General features: G+C 41.8%; 1 protein-coding gene across 2 annotated transcripts in view; it reads left to right on the top strand.

The window, feature by feature from the left end:
- Nucleotides 1-1,026: 1,026 nt before the first annotated feature.
- NOSTRIN (nitric oxide synthase trafficking) overlaps nucleotides 1,027-21,765 on the top strand; it is a 54,174-nt gene continuing 33,435 nt past the window's right edge. Inside the window, exons 1-3 of one of the 2 annotated variants that reach the window (XM_059704211.1) lie at nucleotides 1,027-1,165; nucleotides 8,679-8,764; nucleotides 18,861-18,944. In XM_059704211.1, coding sequence (XP_059560194.1) covers nucleotides 1,139-1,165; nucleotides 8,679-8,764; nucleotides 18,861-18,944 — 197 coding nt within the window. In that variant the 5' untranslated portion in view covers nucleotides 1,027-1,138. The remainder of the gene's footprint in view (nucleotides 1,166-8,678; nucleotides 8,765-18,860; nucleotides 18,945-21,765) is intronic. The other variant, XM_059704212.1, reaches the window with a different exon arrangement.

Raw genomic sequence — 21,765 nt, 5'->3', positions numbered from 1 at the left:
ATTCTTTCTTAGCCAGGACTCACGTACCAAGGTTGCTGTACTGAGGTCCATTGCTGGTGATATTCTGGTGCCGTACCACCGCTAACACCTCTACTCTGGTTGCCGGGACTTAGAATGGAGCCTGCACACCCAAAGCAGATGAATGAAGTGGGCCCACCTGGACAGGTCTGAAGTGCTCCCCTGGGCTCTGCTGATGGTGCTCCTTTTGGATGGGGGATCCCCCAATTACAGCAAGGCAACAGGCCATTAGATGGAACCACCGGTGCAGAGAAAGCAATACAAATATAAGTTGCTGATGGCTGATTTCTAGTTCTGTTTATCCTTTTGAATGATTACAAACATATGAGGGTAAGCATAAGAATTTTTTCTTAATTTGATAGTTTAGTCAGCCTCTTGGCCCTGTTGGGCTAGGAGTGAGAGCTGGGTTGAGTTAAACCCTCAGGGGTGGTTAATGTATGTCCTGCTCCCTGATAGCCTTTTCTAGACCTTTTCCACTGTAGTAGTCACAGTTATATAGGTCTGGTCCTAATTGTTTGGTACCCTGAGCTGGGGTGATGAGAGCAAGGGAGATATTGACTTGGTTTGTGAGCTTCAGAGGAGGAAGGGAGGAAGAGGGTCTGGGCCCTGGATTGGTTGCTTTGCATATCAAAGATGTGTTCAAGGGCAAGCTGCTTCCTCTCTCTAGGTCTTGGCTGACCCATGGAGGAGCAGGCTCTCCAGGTTCAAAAGGCCTTAGCATGTTCAAGCATCAGACAACGCAGAAAATAAAAAACGTGACTAATATAGAAAGCTGTCTGACATGCATCAGCCCAGGGAGCGGCCGGATTATGGGGATACTTCATAGCTTCTGGGCTTTCTCTCAGGGACTCAGTATTCTGCTCTCCGAGTATTTACAGAGGTGTTTCCCACTATCTCACACCAGCCCTCTTGACCTTGAGCAGTTCTTTGCTATTTCAGTAAATAAATGGAGGAAAGTCCAGGGTGGGACTTCCTCCTCCGGGCGTTTGACAGGACTCTGGGCCCTTTGAATGCAGGAAGTCTAGGACACACCCAACCTTCAGAGGGCAGTGTGTCCTGAGTGTGGAAAGCTGAACGCTGGAGCGTAGTTTAAAAGGAAAGAAGCCAAACACCTTTCAGCATGAGGGACCCGCTCACAAACTGTTCGGTGAGTCGCTTGGTGTTCGTTTGTGTCTTTGTGTGTAAGAAGGCGCTGAGGGGTGGATTTATACACGAATGTATTTTAACTTTAAAAGTTTGAGATGCGCAGGAACCAAACATGTTTAGATACTGGCCGTGAGTCAAAAATCTGTGGTTTTTCTTTAGTTCGATTTACTAGTAATTGCCCTTTCTAGCAAATGGGCAGATCATTGTCATTTTCTATTCTCATATTCTTAGGAAAACTTTGAGGGGGCATAGCATCATATTTGCACGCAGATGGTGGCTGTGTAGAAAACATTCTGAAGACATACACAAGTGCCTACATTATTCGCTGAGTGGATACACAAACACGCAGAATGTCTGCAGCCAATTTTGGCTTCTGCGAAGGAATTTAGAGTGGAAGGTTTTTGTGTATTTTCCCATATCAGTGAGATAGTCAAGAATTGCCAAGTCCCACAGGCGGGAGGACAGACTCCCCATTTTGTACAGCCCGTGGTGGTTCTCAGACAAGTTTATCAATATGTTTCTTTCAGTCCTGGGAGGGCTACCAAAACTAGAAGATGGGTCAAAAGTTTAAAGATTTATGAGGGCATTCGCAGCAACAGCAGAGATGTAATTTAGTAAATGAGGAGCAGCTAAAGAGGAGGAGGATATATTTTCTTTGGAAATAAAGTAATCAAGGAATGTCAGGGTGTTTCCAAATAAATGGTGCCAAGAAGCAAAAACTGGTAACAACAGAAACAAGGGATCTTTCAAGTATTTTATCTAAAAAAAAAAAAAAAAAAAGACTTGTGGAAAAGCAGACATGGGGACTGAAACAGAGCCATAGAAAGAGTCCAGTGGATGCGGAAAGCACAGGCTTAGAGCTGATAGGCCTGTAACTGCTACTCCACAAAATGAGCTCACGAATCAGATGAGCTAAATGAGGTGAAGTCATAAAGGCTAGTAATATTAATGATGACAACGTAGCCGCAGCCTCTGTCTGCTTTTACTTGTTAAATACAAGAGTAATGTCTAATTAAAAAAGAAAATTCCAGCAATATAGCTGTATATAAGTTTGAAGAAAGGACATCTCCCCCTTTAATCTCCTCCAATCTTTTGCACGGGTAACTTTTTACAAGTCTTTTATGGTTTATTTATTTGCTGTTTATTTTTTGTTCCACGCACTTGCTTCCTTCTAAAATGCTAACTCCTTTCCCACCATTGACACTGTGATCATGTTTTTGCAAAGGGGTGGTTGAGTGGGACAGCAACTGTGTAAGTCAAGGCAAAACCTGTCACCAAAGACAGAAGTCAAGACCTAGGGAAGAGTGAGATAGAGGGAAACTGAGGCCCGCTGAATTAAAAAAGAATGGAGAGCCTAACATCCTTTCACAAGGCTGCCTTTAGCTCAGGAACTGGGAGGAATATCTTCTTTCGAGCAGCCCCAAGACAGCCCGTCACCACATCTGGTGTCAGTATAATGTTTCCTCCCTGACATGCTGAAGAGTTCTTCCCCTTATGCCGAACCTTGTCCACAACCTTGAAGATTATCTCTATGGGCCCAGCGCTACCAAAAGTAACCTGGGAGTCAGAGGAAATGGATATCCCGTCAGCCAGGGTTTCTAAATCCTCTGAGATCATGGAATCTTTACTTATTTGATTCATCTTCATCAAGTGTTCAACTTGATTTCCTGGTGCAGTCCTAGCTTGTGCTTGGGGAACAATATTGTGGCAAGATGAGGCTGCAGTTTGGGAACAAAATGAAACATGGGAATGCGTTTTATTAATATTAATGTGTTTTATTAAATAAAGCAAACAGATCCTTTATGAAACACTTGGGTAGTTTTTATAAAAGAACCCAAAGGTTTACTAGTAACTACCTGCAAAATGTCTCATTCCATGAGTGCCTAGGGTTGCACAGAACACATTCATAAAGCCTTAGCTTAGCTACAGTTCTTAACCCTGCCTACCCCGGTGGATCCATGTATGGAAGCTGTGCACTGCATGAGCTTCAATGAGAAAAACATGATCTTTTTATTTGCACTAGTTTATAACTGAAATTAAGAATTTCCTCTAATTTTTAATATAAGCAGTAACCCAGTATTACTGAACTGTCTGTGACTTTGTGACCAAGAAAAATCACATGTATTTTATATAATATTAAAGTTCTTAGCAGATATCTAGAAATATTGGTCACACTCAATGTGGTTTAGAAGTTTGGTTAATTCTTAATTATAAAGCACACATAATTTTAAAATGTTTTCAGATGTGTGTGTGTGTGTGTGTGTATAATTACTTTTCTTTGTAATCCTATTATTTTACTAGAGGCCTGGTGCACAAAATTCATGCGGGGGGGGGGGGGAGAGAAGGGGGGTGGTGGTTCCCCAGCCTGACCTGTGCCCTCTCACAGTGCGGGAGCCCTGCAATCTATCTCCCCAAAGAGGTAGGCCCCGCCCACCCATCTGGAGCTCCTGGATGGATTGCCCCAAAGAGGTAGGCTGGAGCTGGGTGTCCTGACCCCGGCGTCACCACTTGGAGCCGCCTGGACCCATTTCCACGCTGCATGGAGCCACAGGATGCACCCCCCCCCCCGCTTCCCCACCCTGGCTTCGCCGCTTAGAGCTGTGGGACCAGCCTCCATGCTGCGAACACAGTGTCAAGTCCCTGCCCACCTGTGTGTGCCCACTGCGTACACAGCCTCCTGGTGATGGATTTTTAGGGCGTGAGGGCATCACGGTGTGAGGGCATGATGACTACATAGGCTTTTATTAGTATAGATTTTATACATTTGAAAATATTATTCAGAGTAAAATGGGCTTTACCAGAATGCCAAAGGGGCTCATGATACAAAAAATTGTTTTAATCTCTTATTTTAGGTCATGCCCCACATGAGCCAGTAGATGAGAGTGGGGTGGGGAGGGAGGTGGGGTAGGAGAGGGAGAGCTACAGCCAAGGTCAAGGGATTTTCCTATATTTTCTGATCACACACACACACACACACACACACACACACACACACACACACACATTGGGCAAGATGGTCTCTGGGTTCTGCTTTTCACAGCTTTTGTCTTCAACTCTGAGTAGATGGTTGTTTGTAAATAAGGGGTTATGCTAAAATAATGGAAATATTTTTTAGCAACTCCTTTATTAATGCCACCTTTATCAGAGCTTATCAAGGACTGTCCAGTACAGATTCTCTCTCCATTGCTACTACAAGCAGAACATTCTGCTGTTATTCATTCACTAAATTAAAAACGAGACCTATTGAAGAGCTTCCAGACTTGTGTATGCCTGGGAACACTGAGATTGGGAAATGGGTTACAGGTGTATCAGCCCTTGAATTGGCAGGGTGTGGCTGGGCTTGGGGTCTTAGCGGGTGGAGGCAGAGCTCATGGACCAGTTGTCTCTACCCGGAACAGCTTTGTCCCTTTAGTACACTGTTTGGTACAAATATCATTTTCTAGGTGTGCCATGATGTGAAAAATTTAGGAAGTACTAGTCTATTAAATAACAGGAAATCATATTTCAAAATCTAAAACTATCAGCTTCAGAGTCAATTCAAGCCATAAGATGCACTTTTATTTGAGCAGCCTTTGCCTTTGAAAAGTTCAGTTTGAGTATCTTTGGGAAAGACAGGAATCTCCTCTTTGCCACAGGCTCCCCCTCTCCTCCAAAGGCCACGGAGTGTTAAATCACTGATTTATAAACTTTCAGGACTGTCTGGCCTCCTAGAACTAGACATCTGGAGATGGTGTTTTACAAATGTGTCTTGGAGAGTTTTGATGACTTGATACATTTGGGACATGCAGCAGCCCCTGCAGCCCAGCACATAGAAATATTCTCAACTGGTTCTGTTCACAGCTTTGGTTAGGAGCATGGTTTCCTCACGCAAGGTGCCTGAGGTCCCCTATTCTCACCCCAGGACCGTGGAAAACATACACTCCTCAGGTGATAGCAGCAGCTCATCTCAGAGTCCTTTCCTTCCTTCCTTCCTCTTTAGTTCTCCTGATGGGAGGGTTTAGTCCTTACTTCCACTTGGAATGCTCCCAAATGATCCACTCCATCTCTTTGCTTTGATTTCTCCCAGCCCCAGCCCCAGCCTTCGCAAGTGTTGGAGAGCAGAAAGCCGCACTCTGCAAGCTTGCATCCCTACCCTTCTCCCCTGCATGTCCCCCTGGTGTTTTTGGATCTTTGTTTCTGCATTGCTGGAGACAGAGCAAATAGGACATCACATAAAAAAGGCATAGCTTAATACTGCACAATATTTCTAAATAAATCAGATGAGAAAATTACAGGACCTATAAAAATCATAAAATTTTATTGGACATAAAGTAAGATTTGAACAAATGAAAAGACTTTACTATATCCTTGGATGTTTAAGTCTAAATGCTATCAAAAAGTCAATTTCCCCCAAATTATATATATATATATATATATATATATATATATATATATATATATATATATATGCAATTGCAATTAGGATCCCAACAGGGATTTTTTTTAAAAAAATTGTAATTAGATATGTTCATGTTGAAACACGGAAATCAAACTGAAATGTGTGCTTTACCTTTGGGCAGGATGCAAAGGTGGTTTCTTTCCTGGGTCTTTGTCAGGTGGATTAGAAGAATGAAGTCATGGACAAAAGGTGGTATAGGAAAAGTTGGAAATTTATTGGGAAACAAACACAGACTCCCACATGGGGAGGGGGTTCCACTAAGTCCCTCTCTTCTAAGGTTTATAAAGGCTGCATGCAATTCCTTGTGTCCTGATAGCCCCTCTGATTGGTCACTATAGCAGCTTCAGAGCTCAAACCCCATGTGGGGTCCCCCTCTCTTTCTCCCCCTCCTGTGGTAGAATTCTCTATTCCTTGTGAAAATCTGTTTTTCTCCTTCTCCCTATTCTTTTTCTACTCCCTGTGACTTTCCCCTTATCTCCTGTGTATGAGTGTCTTCCTCTCCCTTTAGGCTGTGGCACCTTTGGTTCTTTGTGAATGTATGCCTTTGGCAGCTCCCAGGCCCCAGCTTTGCAGCCCTCCCCCATGGGCCCCCTTTATTTCTAGCACTCCCTAGACCTGCCTATTTTACCCCTAAAAACTCCTTTCAGTATGGAAGAATAAATGCCCAAGTTTAGCCAAATAAATTGTGAAAAGGAAAAAAATAGTTGTCTAAAGAGAGAGCAGAAGCAAACTGCTAATATCTCTATAGCTTAGGTAGTGAGTAGGAAATGTGTATCGTTATTATTGTCTGTATCCTTACTTTATGAACATAAAAATGCATCATAACTTAAAATAAAAAGTTAAAAGACAGCATATGAGTTAGAAATATGTTCAACTGCATATTTAAAAAACTTAAAATGAGTTTGAAAAAAAACCCTAACATTGTTCTCTCCCACATAAAAAAAGTTCCAAAGAAGAGAGTTCAGGGCTCGTGTGGTGGCTTCCAGGGCCAGCAGGGACCCAGGCTCTTTTTCTCTTTCTGCTGTATGACCTTAGCACATGGCATCAATCCTCAAGACCACCTTATGGCATCAGCCATCATTTCTAAGTCCAGTTGTCAGCAAAGAAAGGTAGGAACCTTCACTGAAACCCCATGCAAAACTTTTGCCCCTGCCTCAAGAAGTGTTCAGGCACATGGCTACACCTAAGGGCTATAGAGGTTGAGAAATGACCTTATTCCAGGGGTAGGTGCCCTGTTAAACATGTATCTATTTTCTTATCATGAGACTTAGGTATGTTTTCTGGTGTTATGGGAAGAAAATGAAAGGCTTAGGGGAATTTAGTGAAAATGTTTAGTTAATAGAGGAGTAAACAAACAAACAAAAAAAAACTGAAAAATTTTAAAATGCTCAATAAAATTATCCCATTGTACATGTAAGGAAAGGAAGGAAGCCTTTTGGTAGCATATCATTCTTCGATGTCAGATTATTTTTAGGAAAATAACAATGAGGAAGCTTGGTTGCCAAATGTGATTTTACTCTGTTGACTCTCAGAGGAGAATCATTTGTGTGTGAGAAAGCCTACACCTGGACCTCAGCACAGGTATGTTTTGCTTACTCTGCAGAGTTTTAAAATCTGTGAAGTGTTTGCTACAATTTTAAAAAATCGCATTTCAGATTCCAATCCTTATTTCAGCTTTTTTGGACCAACTGGATGATCTGGCCATCCTGGGCCGGAGCAATGTGGCAGCTGCCTCTGCAAGCTCACGGTCCCCACCCTGCTCCTCGCTCACCCAGGTGCCTGACCAGTGCCTGCAGGCACAAGATTGTGCAAACCTTGCTTTAGGAGTTAGCAATCAAGGGCTGTGCTCCCGGACCACTGTCCTTGTGTCCCAGATAGTTGGTTTGCTACTACTGTGTGTCCACGTCCTGCCATGGCTTTCTGTGCTAAATTTTAGGTCTCTTCCTCCTCTGTGGCCCCATGTCCTCTGTTTGCACCATATACCAGGTGCTATTGTGCTGCCAAAAAGATTGCCCCGCCCTGAGTATTCACGTATGTGAACATGCATGATGTATATATGTAGTAGGTGCTCAGTAAATGTGAGCCTGCTTCCCTTTGCCCTTCTTGACACAGTGCCCAGCTGCCTGCTGGAGACCTTGAGTGCCGGAAGAGGCTGGGCTCTCTGTATGAGTCGAGTTACAGCACGACGCTTGATCTACACAAAATTTGCATACTCTTGTGTAAAATCTCATTTTGAAAAATGCAATTCACTAAAAATGCATCTGCCAGATGGAAACTGTGAGAAAGTGTGTTTGAAAACTGTTCTGTTCCTAATTCACCTACTCTGTGTGAGGAAAGCAGCAGAATCGGCTGACACTTACCCTCTCCATTTGGGCACTTAAAATCTATTGTCATCAAGGTCAACCTTTAAAAATACAATTTTCAGAATGACATTGTGGAGCTCTAAACCCAATGACAAAAACTTTCAATTAGAATTCTTGAGTCTGAAGGCTAAATTGAGATATAAATAATTGTATAAAGGTTTGGTTCAATTGAAATGTTCAACTCATTATTCTAACATTCTTATTACTACAGTTGAATGAGATGTAGAGGGGATTAGGAAACATTTTTATTAACAAGTTATTCATTTGCATTTTTATATCTCAGCCAAGAAACACTCACTTTTATGGCCCAGGGTTTGTCAGGAGATCTAGAAATATTATTTTGGAATTTGTGAGACACAAAATGATTGACTACTCAACATGTTTCAGAATGTACCATTAACCTTCCTGGGAACAACAGGGCAGTAGGAAGCCAGGCTCCAAGGGCAGCCCTACTGCTGAACTATTTGCCTTTGGTCGAGGGGAGAAGCAGATAGACAAGCAGATAGCTTTATTTTTTGAAAAGTCCTCCAGGATCTTTCATATCCAGGCAGAAGACACTTAGTCTTTATTTTAAGAACTCATCCAAAAGGTGTGCACCCCACAGCTGCACGGTCACCTGCAATGACAGTCATTGTCACAGCAGCACTCAGAGTTTAAAGGAGTTCTGTCTTTGGAAGTGTCCATAACCTCTCTATGCATCTTTTCTGTTTCAGTATAATCAAGTGTACAAGAGCCTCAAGGAGTTTTCTCAAAATGGAGAGAATTTCTGCAAGCAGGTCACATCCATTCTTCAGCAAAGGTATGAAATGTGCATTTGCAATAAGCAGCTCTTCCTCTTTAGTGGCTGGGAGTGATGGGACTGGAGGAGTGATTACAAGCTGTCCCAATCCCCGGAACACAGTGTTATATTTTGGTACTTGAGAGATTGGCTTCAAAAGTGATTCTTCTCTATTGCACATTTATCACTTGGGTACCAAAAAAAATCAGGAAACAGCAGGAGGTACTTCTGCTTGGGAAGATCCAGTCAAGTCTCTTCCGATGCCTAAGACTGAGTTTATCACCACCTGCTGGGGCCCACCATTTTTCCTGATGCATACACCATTGTTGTTTTCACACCAGTGGCAATTATTAATTGACATATGTCTCCCCTACGAGGAGGGTGAGGGAGTGGGGGGCTGTGTCCTACTCACCTTTGTATGCTGAGCTCTTACAGCCTGGCCTTTTGACTTTTTCAGTAAATGTCTGAATTTAATTCTAATCATCCATCCAAATGGATGAAAGAAAAGTCACCATTTTCAGTCTCATCTTTTTGTTGCTGTTGTTGTTTTGTTAATCCTCACCTGAGGATATTTTTTCCATTGATTTTTAGAGAGAGTGAAAGGGAGGGAGGGAGAAACATCAATGTGAGAGAGACACATTGATTGGTTGCCTCCCACACACACCTTGACTGGGGCTGGGGATCAAACCTGCAACCTAGGCACTACAACCCAGGTATGTGCCCTTGACCAGGAATCAAACCTGAGACTCTTCAGTGCTTGGACCAATGCTCTCCCACTGAGCAACATTGGCCAGGGCAGTATCATCTTCTGTTAATACTGGATGTGATCATGTTTAAAGCTGTTCACTGTGCTGAAATAAGCACAATTAACTCAGTTAAGAAGTTACAAACATTTCTGCTTAAAATTAGAGATCCCAAGGACTGAATTGGGCCATAAAGGCATGACCATTTTCCTACATCTAGAGCAGTGATGGCAAACCTATGACACGCGTGCCAGAGGTGACACAAACTCATTTTTTGGTTGATTTTTCTTTACAAAGAAGAACATTAGCCTTATTGGGACCAAGGGAAGATATTGGAGAGGTCCAAAAGGCTATTATAAAGATAATAACCAGGTTTATCAAACAAAGTTGAAAAGAAAAAATCTATAATAATAGAAGTGTAACATGCTAATTAGACCAGGCAGGCAGGCGAGTGGTTAGGGGTGATTACACAGGCAGGTGAGTGGTTAAGGGCGATTAGACAGGCAGAGTGATTAGGAGTGATCAGGCAGGCAGGTTGAGGTAGTTAGGGGTGATCAGGCAGGCAGGCGAGTGGTTACAGGAGATCAGGCCGGCAGGCAGAGGGGTTAAGGATGATCAGGCAGGCAGGTGAGCGGTTAGGAGCCAGTGATCCTGGATTGCAAGAGGGATGTCCGACTGCCGGACATCCCCCGAGGGGTCCCAGATTTCGAGAGGGTGCAGGCCAAACTGAGGGACTCCCCCTCTCTCCGTGCCCCCCTGCACGAATTTTGGGCACCGGACCTCTAGTTTTAATATAAGAAGTTACTTCTGTCTTAATATCCAAGTTGCTTTGATTCTGTGAGAGGAATAGAAGGACCAATTGGGGAGAGAATTTCTTAAAAGAATTGCTATCAGTTTCAGAGGAAATTATTTAAAATAAGACCAGTTAACTACTACAAATTCAACCCCTTTCCTGGGTTAGAAAGCATCTCCCTCTGCAGATCAGGAAAAATCTGTACACATTATTAGCCATGCACATGATCTGGGTTGCAGTCATCTGAACCTGATTGGTGTCCCCATCTTTAAAATTAGTGTTTGGAGGAGAGCTATGAAGACAGAAGGCAGGTGATAAATTATGCCTGGCAAACAGACTCAACAATGAACTGAATAAATTTGGGGACTCACTGATCCAAAACTGCCTTGTCCAGGTTGCTCTGCATCTCTACCTGCCACAGATGTATCTGCTGTACATGGAGTCAGAATGCGCTTTCTTACCTGTCTCTTTTGAAATTGTTGAGGGTTATGATGTAGAAAATCATAAAGGCACATCCAGCGGCCAGCTGAATGAAAGGTACCTGCTACATGAAATACATCCAATCAATATTTGTAGCTTCAATGAATAAATAAATGAAAGATGGTTACGAGTTTAATTTATTATATTACAACCACATTATTAGAACAGGGTCTTCACTGTTGTTGGAATGTGGCCCTGTGGAGCAGCTCTGTGTTGGCCAGGGGCTACAAAAGACAGCATCACAATCAAGCTGCGAGTTCAGAGACTTCCATTCCCAAGCTCAGCTGCCTTCTTGCACTTGTTCTAATTGGTGCTGCTAGAAAAGTGCAGTTGTTATTGAAACACCATTTTTCCTGGAAATTCTGCAATTCATGGTCATGCTTAGCTTCTTTTATCCAATTAGTTGCTTCAGTTTCCTTTTTTATAGTAGCAGCTCAGATTTATCCAGAGACACACAGCAACTCCTATGATGCCTCACACCAAAGTCATTAGGTTTCACTTTAACACAATCATAGATCAGATTTTAAAAGACAAAGACACATTCCCAGAAACTATTATGAGTATTTGGTTCCCTGCACCTCCACAGCTAATGTTCAAACAAGTTTTGATGGGAAAATCAATTGTTTCTCTGCAAGCAAGCTTAGGATCAGGTTTTCAAATGGCAAGTAATACTGGTCTGGACATTAAACAAGAAAGAAAGGAAAAGAAAAGAAAAGAAAAGAAAAGAAAAGAAAAGAAAAGAAAAGAAAAGAAAAGAAAAGAAAAGAAAAGAAAAGAAAAGAACAAAGAAGAAAGTGTAATTGGCCATTGTTTCATCCATGATTCATTGCAGATGTTGTCAACAAAGGAATAAATGATTTAAATAAAGTCTTTGGTAAATCTTTCCTTTTCCTACTCTACTCATAGCCTGGGTGATCTTAGCTCCCACAACTTCAGCTCCTTTTTGCAAATTGATGACTCTCTCATGTAGACAGTATGTCTTATCTGTACTTCAAACCATATACCCAACAGTCTATTGGACATTTCCATGTGGGTGTCCCATGGAGCCACAAAGGAAGCTTTTCCAAAACAGAGTCTATTAGCTTTTCCCCAAAGCTGGTGCTCGTGGATTTTTTTTTTTACCATGGTGACCACTGCCACCTGATCAAGCCCACGATCCTTGGAGCCACCCATGATTCCTTCTATCTCAGCTTATGATTGAGTCATCATATTGCTCTCTAGTACCTTATAGCTTTCTTTTCATTTCATTGCCTCTGCCATTGTTCTGGCAAAAAGCTCTTAACCTGTTCTTCTGTCTGCACAAAGGCACTTGGCTAAGGGGCTGAGCAAAGGCAGGAATTGAAATCACTCCCAACCCTTGAGTCTTGGACCCTGGCTCAGTTGTGTCCCTTCACAGGATCTTCTTTTTCTAATCCAAGCAAAGTTGCCTCAACTAGGGAGCAGGCTAGGGTCTATCTCTCTCTAATTTATCTTACACTCTGTGGCCATGGCCCCATTTAAGACCCTTCAAAGACTCCCATCACCTTCAGTATGAAATTCAGCCCGGTTGCACACCAGTCTGTGGGGAGCCCTCAGGGGACAAGTCAGGGAGTGAGATAGTTAAATTGGTAGGGCTCAGCTCCCTCCTCCTGCTCCCACTTCTACAATATGGTGGTTTCTGTATGAGATTTTGTTTTTTAGCTAAAAAGCTCTGCAAACTACCCTTTTTGTCCATTTTGCCTGACTTTCCCACAACAGCACTTGCCTCAAATCCTTTTATAAACTCACTCAGTTCAAGAATTAGCAGACAAAGAGAATCTGAAGATCTAGAGCTGCCACAGCTGCCCATTCCCTGATCTACAAGTGGGCAGGGACTCAGTGAGACTCTCAGACTGGACCCTCCAGAAGGGTGTCCTCTTGGTCCCACTCACCTTTTTTATACTGTCCTCAGGAACCAGAATCGAGGCAATCGGTAATGATGAAGTGGGTGTGTGGGCTAGCCAGAGAATCCTGCTGCTTAAATAACAGAGCTTCCATGTAAAAATGTCTTTCAAATTGCTAATAACTAGCTTTGAAATATTGCCTGTTTGTAAGATGAGCTTGTGATTATCTTTCAAAAGACAAACTGATAAAGCTTGGGTGGAAAATGTCAGCATACCAAGCCCCCAACCACAAGCTGCTGTGAGTAGAAATTAAGAGGCCAGCGATGGGGATGACATGTCAAACAAAGATTTTCAGATTACTAAAATTTCTTCTTAATTCATGTTGAAGGGAGGGCTCTGTCACCTGCTATTTTCAAGCTTAAGGGAGCCTTAGTTCTACTTTATTTATTTATTTTTTAAATTTTATTTTTAAGTTACAATTGACATTCAATATCATTTTTATAATAGGTTCAGGTGAACAGCATAGTGGTTAGACAATCATATACTTTCAAAGTGATCCCCCCTAAATTTCAAGTACCTACCTGGCACCGTACATCATTATTACAGTATTATTGACTATATTCCCAAGGCTGTACTTTATATCACATGACTATTTTGTAACTACCAATCTGTAGTTTTTAATCCCTTCACCTTTCCCACCCAGCCCCCAACCTCCTCCCCTCTGGCAACCATCAGTTTGTTTTCTGTGTGTATGAATCTGTTTCTGTTTATTTTGTTCTTTAGATTCCACATTTAAGTGAAATGATGCAGTATTTGTCTTTCTCTGTCTGACTTATTTCACTTAGCATAATACCTTCTAGGTCCATTCATGCTTTAACAAATGGTAAGATTTTATTCTTTATTATGGCCGAGTAATATTCCACTGTATATATGTTCCACATTCCACAACATTTTTACCCACTCATCTATTGATGGGCGCTTGGGTTGCTTCCATATCCTGACTACTGTAAATAATGTTGCGATGAACGTAGTGGTGCATATCTTTATTAATTAATTTCTTTTAGACACAGGGACCAGCTACAGTTTGTGATTTTTTACCATTTTTTAAAATCTTAATTTTATTAGAGCAAGGCACTCTAACATTGATTACATGGTCACTTATACAGTTTAATTTGTGCTCTACCTAAAATATTTAATCTGATACCCTGTATTTTCCATCTCTCTTTTCTTTCAAAATATAATTTATTTTAAATTCTAAGACAAATGTTGGTCTTTGACTTATTGGTTGGTCTTTATTATTACTAATGAGAATTTATTAACCTGCCTCCACATGCTGAGAGGAAATCAGAACATAGATGGATTAAAAGCCAGTGCATGCCATTTCTCTGGTCCAGGACCTTTAAAATTCTCTGGAATATTCTGCAATTGAGTTGTCCATCAAAAGACATATACATCATTAATTTCACATGCACCAAGACAACTGCTTGCAGTTAGGACTCTCAACTCCTATTAGGTAGCTTTAGGGCTAAGACATTAAGCACAAAGTTTTTGCAAGCATGTTTCTGATTATTTTAATGAGGAATGAAAATTCTAGGACTCAATCTGAGATTAACTCTGTCTCTCTTGACTCCCTTTGCATGTGATGACTTCTAGGCTGGAAACCAGGATAAAGGACTGAGCAGTTGTGAGTGTGTGTGGTAAGGGTCCACGGAGGAGGAGGCTGGGCAGTGCCACCTCTTCCTTGGGAAAACAGTTTATTTCTGTTTAGCAGTAACTCTGAAAGGGCATATAGACATACTGTTTTATCAGACCATGAGCACAGACAAGCCACATGGCAGCGTTTGTTCAATTTACAAACATTCCGACTTATAAATGTGACAGCTCTTTCGATGCTTCCCAGTTGGAACAATAACTTCTTAGAACCATTTTCTTCAGGGAGAAATTTAGCCATTCGCCTCTGTTAAGATTAAGACCATTCAGGGCCAGAGGCCTGGGAACCTTTCATCTGTAGGCAAACTTGCCAGAAAGGGAGCCCAGTCACAGTGCCCCACTCCCCATGCACCCGCACCCATCTTCCAGGCCCTGGTTCGTTTCATTTCCTTCTGATTGGCAGAGTAATCTGCTGAGGATTGTGTGATGGTCATTAGGCTTTAAAATGCAAGAGGAGCTTATTACAGCTTGCTTTGCTTGGTCGATTGGAATGCTAATTCTAAAACCCTTCATTATATCCAAGGTGGGCAAAGGATACAATAGTGATGTTCAGAGAAGCGATGTCCAGCTCAGTCCCGCCACAGAGGGCGATGCTGGTGGCAGTTGATAGCACAGATCCCTCCCTTTCCATTTTCCAGACCCTTAACACCTCCTCCTCCCCATTTGGGAGCACACCTTACATCAGCACCAATGCTGTTGGAAGAAGCCAGGGAAAGTCAGTATGTCTGCACCAAGGCTGCTAAGCCACCGGGAGCTATGGTGATTCAGAAACACTGCAATTCAAGGCAAAGTGAGAGGCGGATCAACCTTTAAAAGTCCTTACCTTTGAGCCCATCTCCAGCCCCTTCCCCACAGTTCCAGAGGGCACTGGAGTATCTAAGTAGGTAGGTTCTCAAGCCAGATTGCCCGGCTTTGAATCCCAGCTCTGTCCCTTCTTCATGGGTGACCTCTGGCAAGTTACTGACTAAACTGCCTGTGCCTTGCTATTCCTCTCCATGCAATGGGTAGAGTAAGAGTGCCTACCCAGTGGGAGTTATCACGGATTGAATGAGGAAACACTTGCTGCCTGGCATGTTGGAAGTGCCAAATACATGTGGATGTCACTACTGTATGTATAGGCAGAACACAGGCAACGCACTTGTCAGGAGAGCACTGTTTGGAATTTTTAAGCTATATACCAACATGTAAAAAATATATACGAATATGCCCTGATGCAGACGACACTTGTATATAAAGAGAAACCCAAAGCAAGCAGTGCTGGGTGGTAATTGAATCTCTTCAGGCTGGTTTCCTACCAGGCTCAAGTGAAAGCCAGCCGAAACGCTGGAGCCCAGGAGTGAAGGTGGTCAGGCTCAAAACAGAAGAGCAGTAGCTTCAGAGTGAGCAGGGCCCTCTTCCTTTCTTGCCACCCAAGCCCAACATTTTCTCCCAGGAGGATCTGACTAAGTTAGTGACTTAAAGGAAAGCACACTTCCTTCTGGGCATTGTTCTTTTTATTTCTGCTTAGCTTCTAGGACACGCTGTGCAGCCTGCAAGAACATTCTAAAAGTGAAACTGAATTCATAGGAAGAGGCTGTGCCTGACAGCATTAGCCGTTCCTGTTAGAAGGCATTTCGAATTGTTCTGGAGCTGATAGGTGGGCAAACTGTGGGTTATATCTCCCACACCTTCCCCTCTGTGTATCTGGGGTGTTCTAAATGTTTAGAGATCCTTTGGGGTACATAATATCAATATTAGAAAAGTTAATAGCCCTAGCCGGTTTGGCTCAGTGGATAGAGCGTCAGCCTGCAGACTCAAGGGTCCCGGGTTCGAGTCCAGTCAAGGGCATGTACCTTGGTTGCGGGGACATACCCAGTGGGGAGTGTGCAAGAGGCAGCTGATTGATGTTTCTCTCTCATCGATGTTTCTAACTCTCTATCCCTCTCCTTTCCTCTCTGTAAAAAATCAATAAAATATATTAAAAAAAGATTTTTTTAAAAAAGTTAATATCTATTAGGAACTTGTTTAGTGCCCAGCTGTGAGATGAGCACTGCAAATGCTTCATCATATTTAATAGTTTATGTGCTGTTTCCAAGAAAGAAGACTGGGAAGGAACGTCCTAAAAGCCCTCTGATTAGCACTGGGCTAGGAAAGGGTTATTGTGTCCAGCTATTCCAGGTGCTAGAAAGCTGTGTACCCTGATATCAGGGCTGAACACAGCTCAAGCTTGTAGGAATACATCTAAGTAGTTCTGCAATTTTGTGTTCATAAATGGTGAAGTGAGAGCAGACTTGTAGCAGAAACCAGTTAACAATTCTAACAAGACCGATGGAACCCTGGCCAGTGTAGTTCAGTTGACTGAGTGTCATCCATGCACCGAAGGGTCTCCGGCTTGATTCTTGGTTAGGACACATACCTGGGTTGCGGGTTGATTGCCGGTCAGGGCAATTAGAATTTTAAAAAAAGACCTGATGGAAAGTTCGTTCATTCATTCATTCATTCATTCATTCATTTTTACACACATACCAAACACCTATATACACCAAACATTGTTCTATTCCTAGATATATAGCAATACACAAAACAAATCTAGACCCTCATGAAGCTTACATTCTAGGGGTGTTCATAGAAGTACACTGAAAAAGAAAAACATGTGACTTAGGATAGTGATATGTTCTAAGACATGAATAAAGCTGTAAGGGGCAAGTAATAAGGATGCTCTTTGGATAGGGTAGCCTCTGAGGTGGTGAGATTTGAGCAAGTCCTGTTGGTGTTGTCATGAAGGAAAATTCCGTAATGATTGTGTAACAGAAGGAACACCCAGCAGAGACTACAGCAAGTGCAAGGGCCCTGAGGGAGGGTGGCATCTGGCCACCAGCAGTCAGTAAACAAGGGGACACCTTGTAAGAGAGGAAATCAGAGAGGGAACCAGGGGTCAGATCATGCAAGTCAATAGTAATTATTCCAGTCTTTGAGTCCCCCCTCAGCTTGGGTCATTACTATATTTAATTATCATAAAACCCCTGATGTAGGACTAATTACTCCCCTTTATATTGCCTAAAGCCACTCCACTGAATGGTAGAAGTTTCCTGGGATTAAAGATCATCCAAGTTCATCAAATGAGATGGTCTTTGTTCCTTCAAAAAGTCTTAACATATAACGTAGAGCACAGCTGTATTAACAGGGGAAAATAAATAGAAATTTAGCAATAGATCAATAGCCCATGATATCTGCATTCCATTTTATAAAAGAGAGCTTTCTTTCCCTGTTCAGGTTATCTAATTTGTGTGTGTGTGGCGTGGGGGGAGGGGGGAGCTGGTGGGGAGGGGATTCAGGCATGAAATTAGTTACTAGAGAGTTCTGGGATTGTATCACACATGAAATGAAGTCATAAATAATTCCAATGACTTTTATCTTATGATAAAAGTGTAAGTAAACAAAACTGAAAAATATGCAACAAAGAAACCTCTTTGGTCCATGTTAAGAAAGAAAACAATATACACTAAATTTAATTTTCTCCACTTTTATTATCTTCAGTGAAAAGTAAGATGAGTAAGAATATGTCTTCATTTTGTCTGTAGATGGGCCTACAAGTAAAAATGGCAAAATCAGTTCAAGGGAGAGTGATTCAATCTATCCAAAAGAACTGAGGAGTTGTCTTTTAAAGGACATGCCCAGATTCCCCACTGAGTCTTGTCCTGCATAGAAAGTAATGGAAATTTGTTTTCTAAATGTGGTGTCAGCCACCTTAGCACCTTCCCATTTAGAAAGCTACTGTGTGGTTAAGTCCATCATAATTTATCATTTTATTGCCAGCTCATTATAATTTAGAACTAATCTAATAGTACTTATATCCCAGGATAAGTAGGGAAGTCTTCTGTTCTCTACTACTTGTAGTAGCTTGCTAGTACTGCTATTAAAAGGTACCACAGACTGAGTAGCTTAAACAACAGAAATTCTGAAGTCTGAGATCATGATGTTGTCCAGGTTGATTCCATCTGAGGTCTGTCCGAGAGAATCTATTCAGTGCCTCTCTCCTGTCTTCGGGCGGTTTACTAACAATCTTCAGCATTCCTTGGCTTGTGGATACATCACCCTTCATCTTTTCACAATGTGTTTTCCCTGGGTGCGTGTTTCTGTCTCCATACCCCTTTCTGTAAGGACACAGTCATATTGGGTTTGAACCCACCCTGATGACTTCGACTTAATCTGATGGTCTGCAAAGACCCTATTTCCAAATAAGGCCACATTCTTGGGCTCTAGGGTTTAGGATTTCAACATCTTCAAGGGTTAGGGAGAGATACAATTCAATCCATAACACTAGTGTACAAGGTCAACTAAATAAACTCTCTTCCTTTGTAGGATCCTCTTGGATAGCCTTAAGGATTATGTCTAAGGATAAGAGGAACTTTATAGTAAACAAATCATCTCTTCTTTATGTGGGCATTGCATTGTCAGTCTGGGCACTCTCCTTTGTGTGTGTGTTGGGGGTAAGGAGGTGGAGGCAGGGGTTGCTTGATTTTTGGCATATTCTGTCCCTTTGCTAACAGGGCAAACTTGGAGTTTAACTATGCCAAAGGACTTCAGAAACAGGCAATTAAGCTGAACAAAGCATTACAGAACACAAAGAAAAAGTAAGTATATGAAAGAGGTAAAGTAAAATAATTCTTAAAAATAATGAACAAAGACATTTGTTCAGTTCCAGTTTTCTGTTATAAATGTGGCAGGTACATGATGTCAAGCATGGCTTCCAGTTCTTGAACACTTACTGTGCGCTATACAGTGTGTTAAGTGAGTTTATAAATACTCTCACTTAACCTTCAAAACCCTTGAGAAGTCTTATTATTGTCCCTACTACAGACTAAGTCTTGAGTCTTGAAGAGTTTAAGACTTTCCCCAGACGCACAGATAAGGAGTTCCAGAGCTGGATTTATCCCATGTGTTTATGTCTTAAGCCCACATGTGTAAAAGGTCTCACTGATGATGGCTAATTTAGAAAACAGTGTTGTTAATTTGGAATGTCTTGGAGTCAAAAAGTATGAATCCTGATTTATTTCAACTCTCTGACCTTTAACAAATAACCTGGTTTCTCTGTGCCTCAATTTCCTCCAGTAGTAGAGGAAGTAATGATATATTCTCCATTGTGTGTATGCATGTGTGTATGTGGGAGGGTGTGCATATTAAATGAGAAAATATATCATTAGAACATTATTGCTGAAAAAATGTTGGTTCACATCTTTCTCAATACATTTCAGAATGAAATCAATTCCTTCTTTGGGGGGGGGGGGAAGAAATATATTTGTATTCTAAAAATGGTCCACTAGTGATAATTTGCTACAAAGATTCGTGACTGATGCTTGCAGATGTCAGCCTAAACTGGCAATGCCAATGCAAAAGCTTCTTTTGATGGTGAATGAGAGGAAAAGAAAAAAAAAGGAAGGCTTTAGGAGCTTATATTCTTTTTTTTTTTTTTATTGCTTAAAGTATTACAAAGGGTATTACATATGTATCCATTTTATCCCCCCGCCCTAGACAGTCCCCTCGCCTCCCCTATCCCCCAGTGTCTTATGTCCATTGGTTATGCTTATATGCATGCATACAAGTCCTTTAGTTGATCTCTTACCCCCCTACCTCCTGCCCCCCAACCCTCCCCGGCCTTCCCGCTGCAGTTTGACAATCTGTTTGAGGCAGCTCTGCCTCTGTATCTATTGTTCAAAAGTTTATAATGGTCTCTATTGTAGGAGCTTATATTCTTATTCTTCCTCAGGCATCATCTGTAACAGCAAATATTGGCTTTAAAATTGCTTCGACTTCTAGCTTGATTTTTAGGATAGTATTTTAGTAGATTTACCAAGGAGTCAGTATAGCACAGTGGTGGAATAGAGCTAGACTTTATTTTGACTGCCTGGGTTTAAATTCTAGCTCAACCACTTACCAGGTAGGTGAATTAGGAAAATTTATCTTACCTCTCAGTGTCCATTTAAAGTGGAAATAAATTGCTGTGAAGATTAAGTGAGATAATACAAGAAGTATGCTTACTAGCTGAGACAGAGTCAAAGTTCCAGAAGTATTCATTATGATATTGATTTTAATTACTTCCTAAAGAATGAGAAGTGTAGGGGTATAGTGGGTGTGCCTTACTGTGTTGCAGCCCTAGCATCCAGCATGGTACTCCCAGAGAGTTGGCATGTCCAGAACGTTTGGTTAATCAGGATTAGCACAATAATATTTAATAATAAACTTTAATTAAGCTTTTATCTATACCCAAATCTATTAGGTGCTTGTATAAATGACTCAAATTATTTATATTTTAAAAATCCAATTAAGTGAACATCAGAGAAATCAAGTGATCCATCCCTCCAACTTCCCACTGAAAACAAAAGGGAGTGTGTGAGTTCAGCCCTCAGCTTCCTGCTCTGATGCCCAGCTCCTCTGAGGAGCAAATGTCAGGCTCTCTTCCCAAAAGTGTGCTTTGGTTCCTTTTTTTTTTTTTAATCTTCACCCAAGGATATGTTTTTGTTTGTTTGTTTTTTAAAATATATATACATATTTTTCAAAATATTTTTTTTATTGATTTTTTACAGAGAGTAAGGGAGAGGGATAGAGAGTTAGAAACATTGATGCGAGAGAAACATCAATCAGCTGCCTCCTGCACACTCCCCACTGGGGATGTGCCTACAACCAAGGTACATGCCCTTCACCAGAATCGAACTTGGGACCCTTGAGTCCGCAGGCAGACGCTCTATCCACTGAGCCAAACTGCTTAGGGCTTAAAATATATCTTTATTGATTTCAGAGAGGGAGAGAGGTAGAAACATTAATGAGAGAGAATCACTGATCAGCTGCCTCCTTCATGCCCCCTACTGGGGATTGAGCCCACAACCTGGGCATGTGTCCTGACCAGGAATTAAACCGTGACCTCCTGGTTCATAGGTCGATGTTCAACCACCGAGCCACACCGGCCAAGCCAAGGATATGTTTTTTATTAATTAGGGAGACAGAGAGAGAGGGAAAGAAAGGAACATTGATATGAGAGAGAAGCATGGATCTGTTGCCTCCCATATGCACCCTGACTGGGGATCAAACTTGCAACCTAGGTATGTGCCCTGACCAGGAATTGAACCTGTAACCTTTTTGTGTACAGAACAATGTTCCAACCTACTGAGCCACCTGGCCAGAGCTGGCTTCCTTTTTTAAAAAATCAACTCAATTGAGGTTTAATTTACCTGCAATAATAAGCACTTATTTTAAGCAGATGCTTTGGTCTATTTTGATGTATGTACTAGTATATACTATGCAGCTACTACCAAAATCAACATGGAGACATTTTCATCACACAAAAGATCCCTCATGCGTGTGTGCAGTCCTCCCCCACCCAGTCCCAAACAACCACGGACACTGATCTGTTTCCTATCATATATATATATGTCTTTTCTGGAATTTTCTCTAATCGGA

Source organism: Myotis daubentonii, chromosome 7 (genome assembly GCF_963259705.1).
Source record: "Myotis daubentonii chromosome 7, mMyoDau2.1, whole genome shotgun sequence".
In the NCBI taxonomy this organism is placed as follows: Eukaryota; Metazoa; Chordata; class Mammalia; order Chiroptera; family Vespertilionidae; genus Myotis; species Myotis daubentonii.
This window is presented reverse-complemented; position numbering and strand designations above follow the sequence as displayed.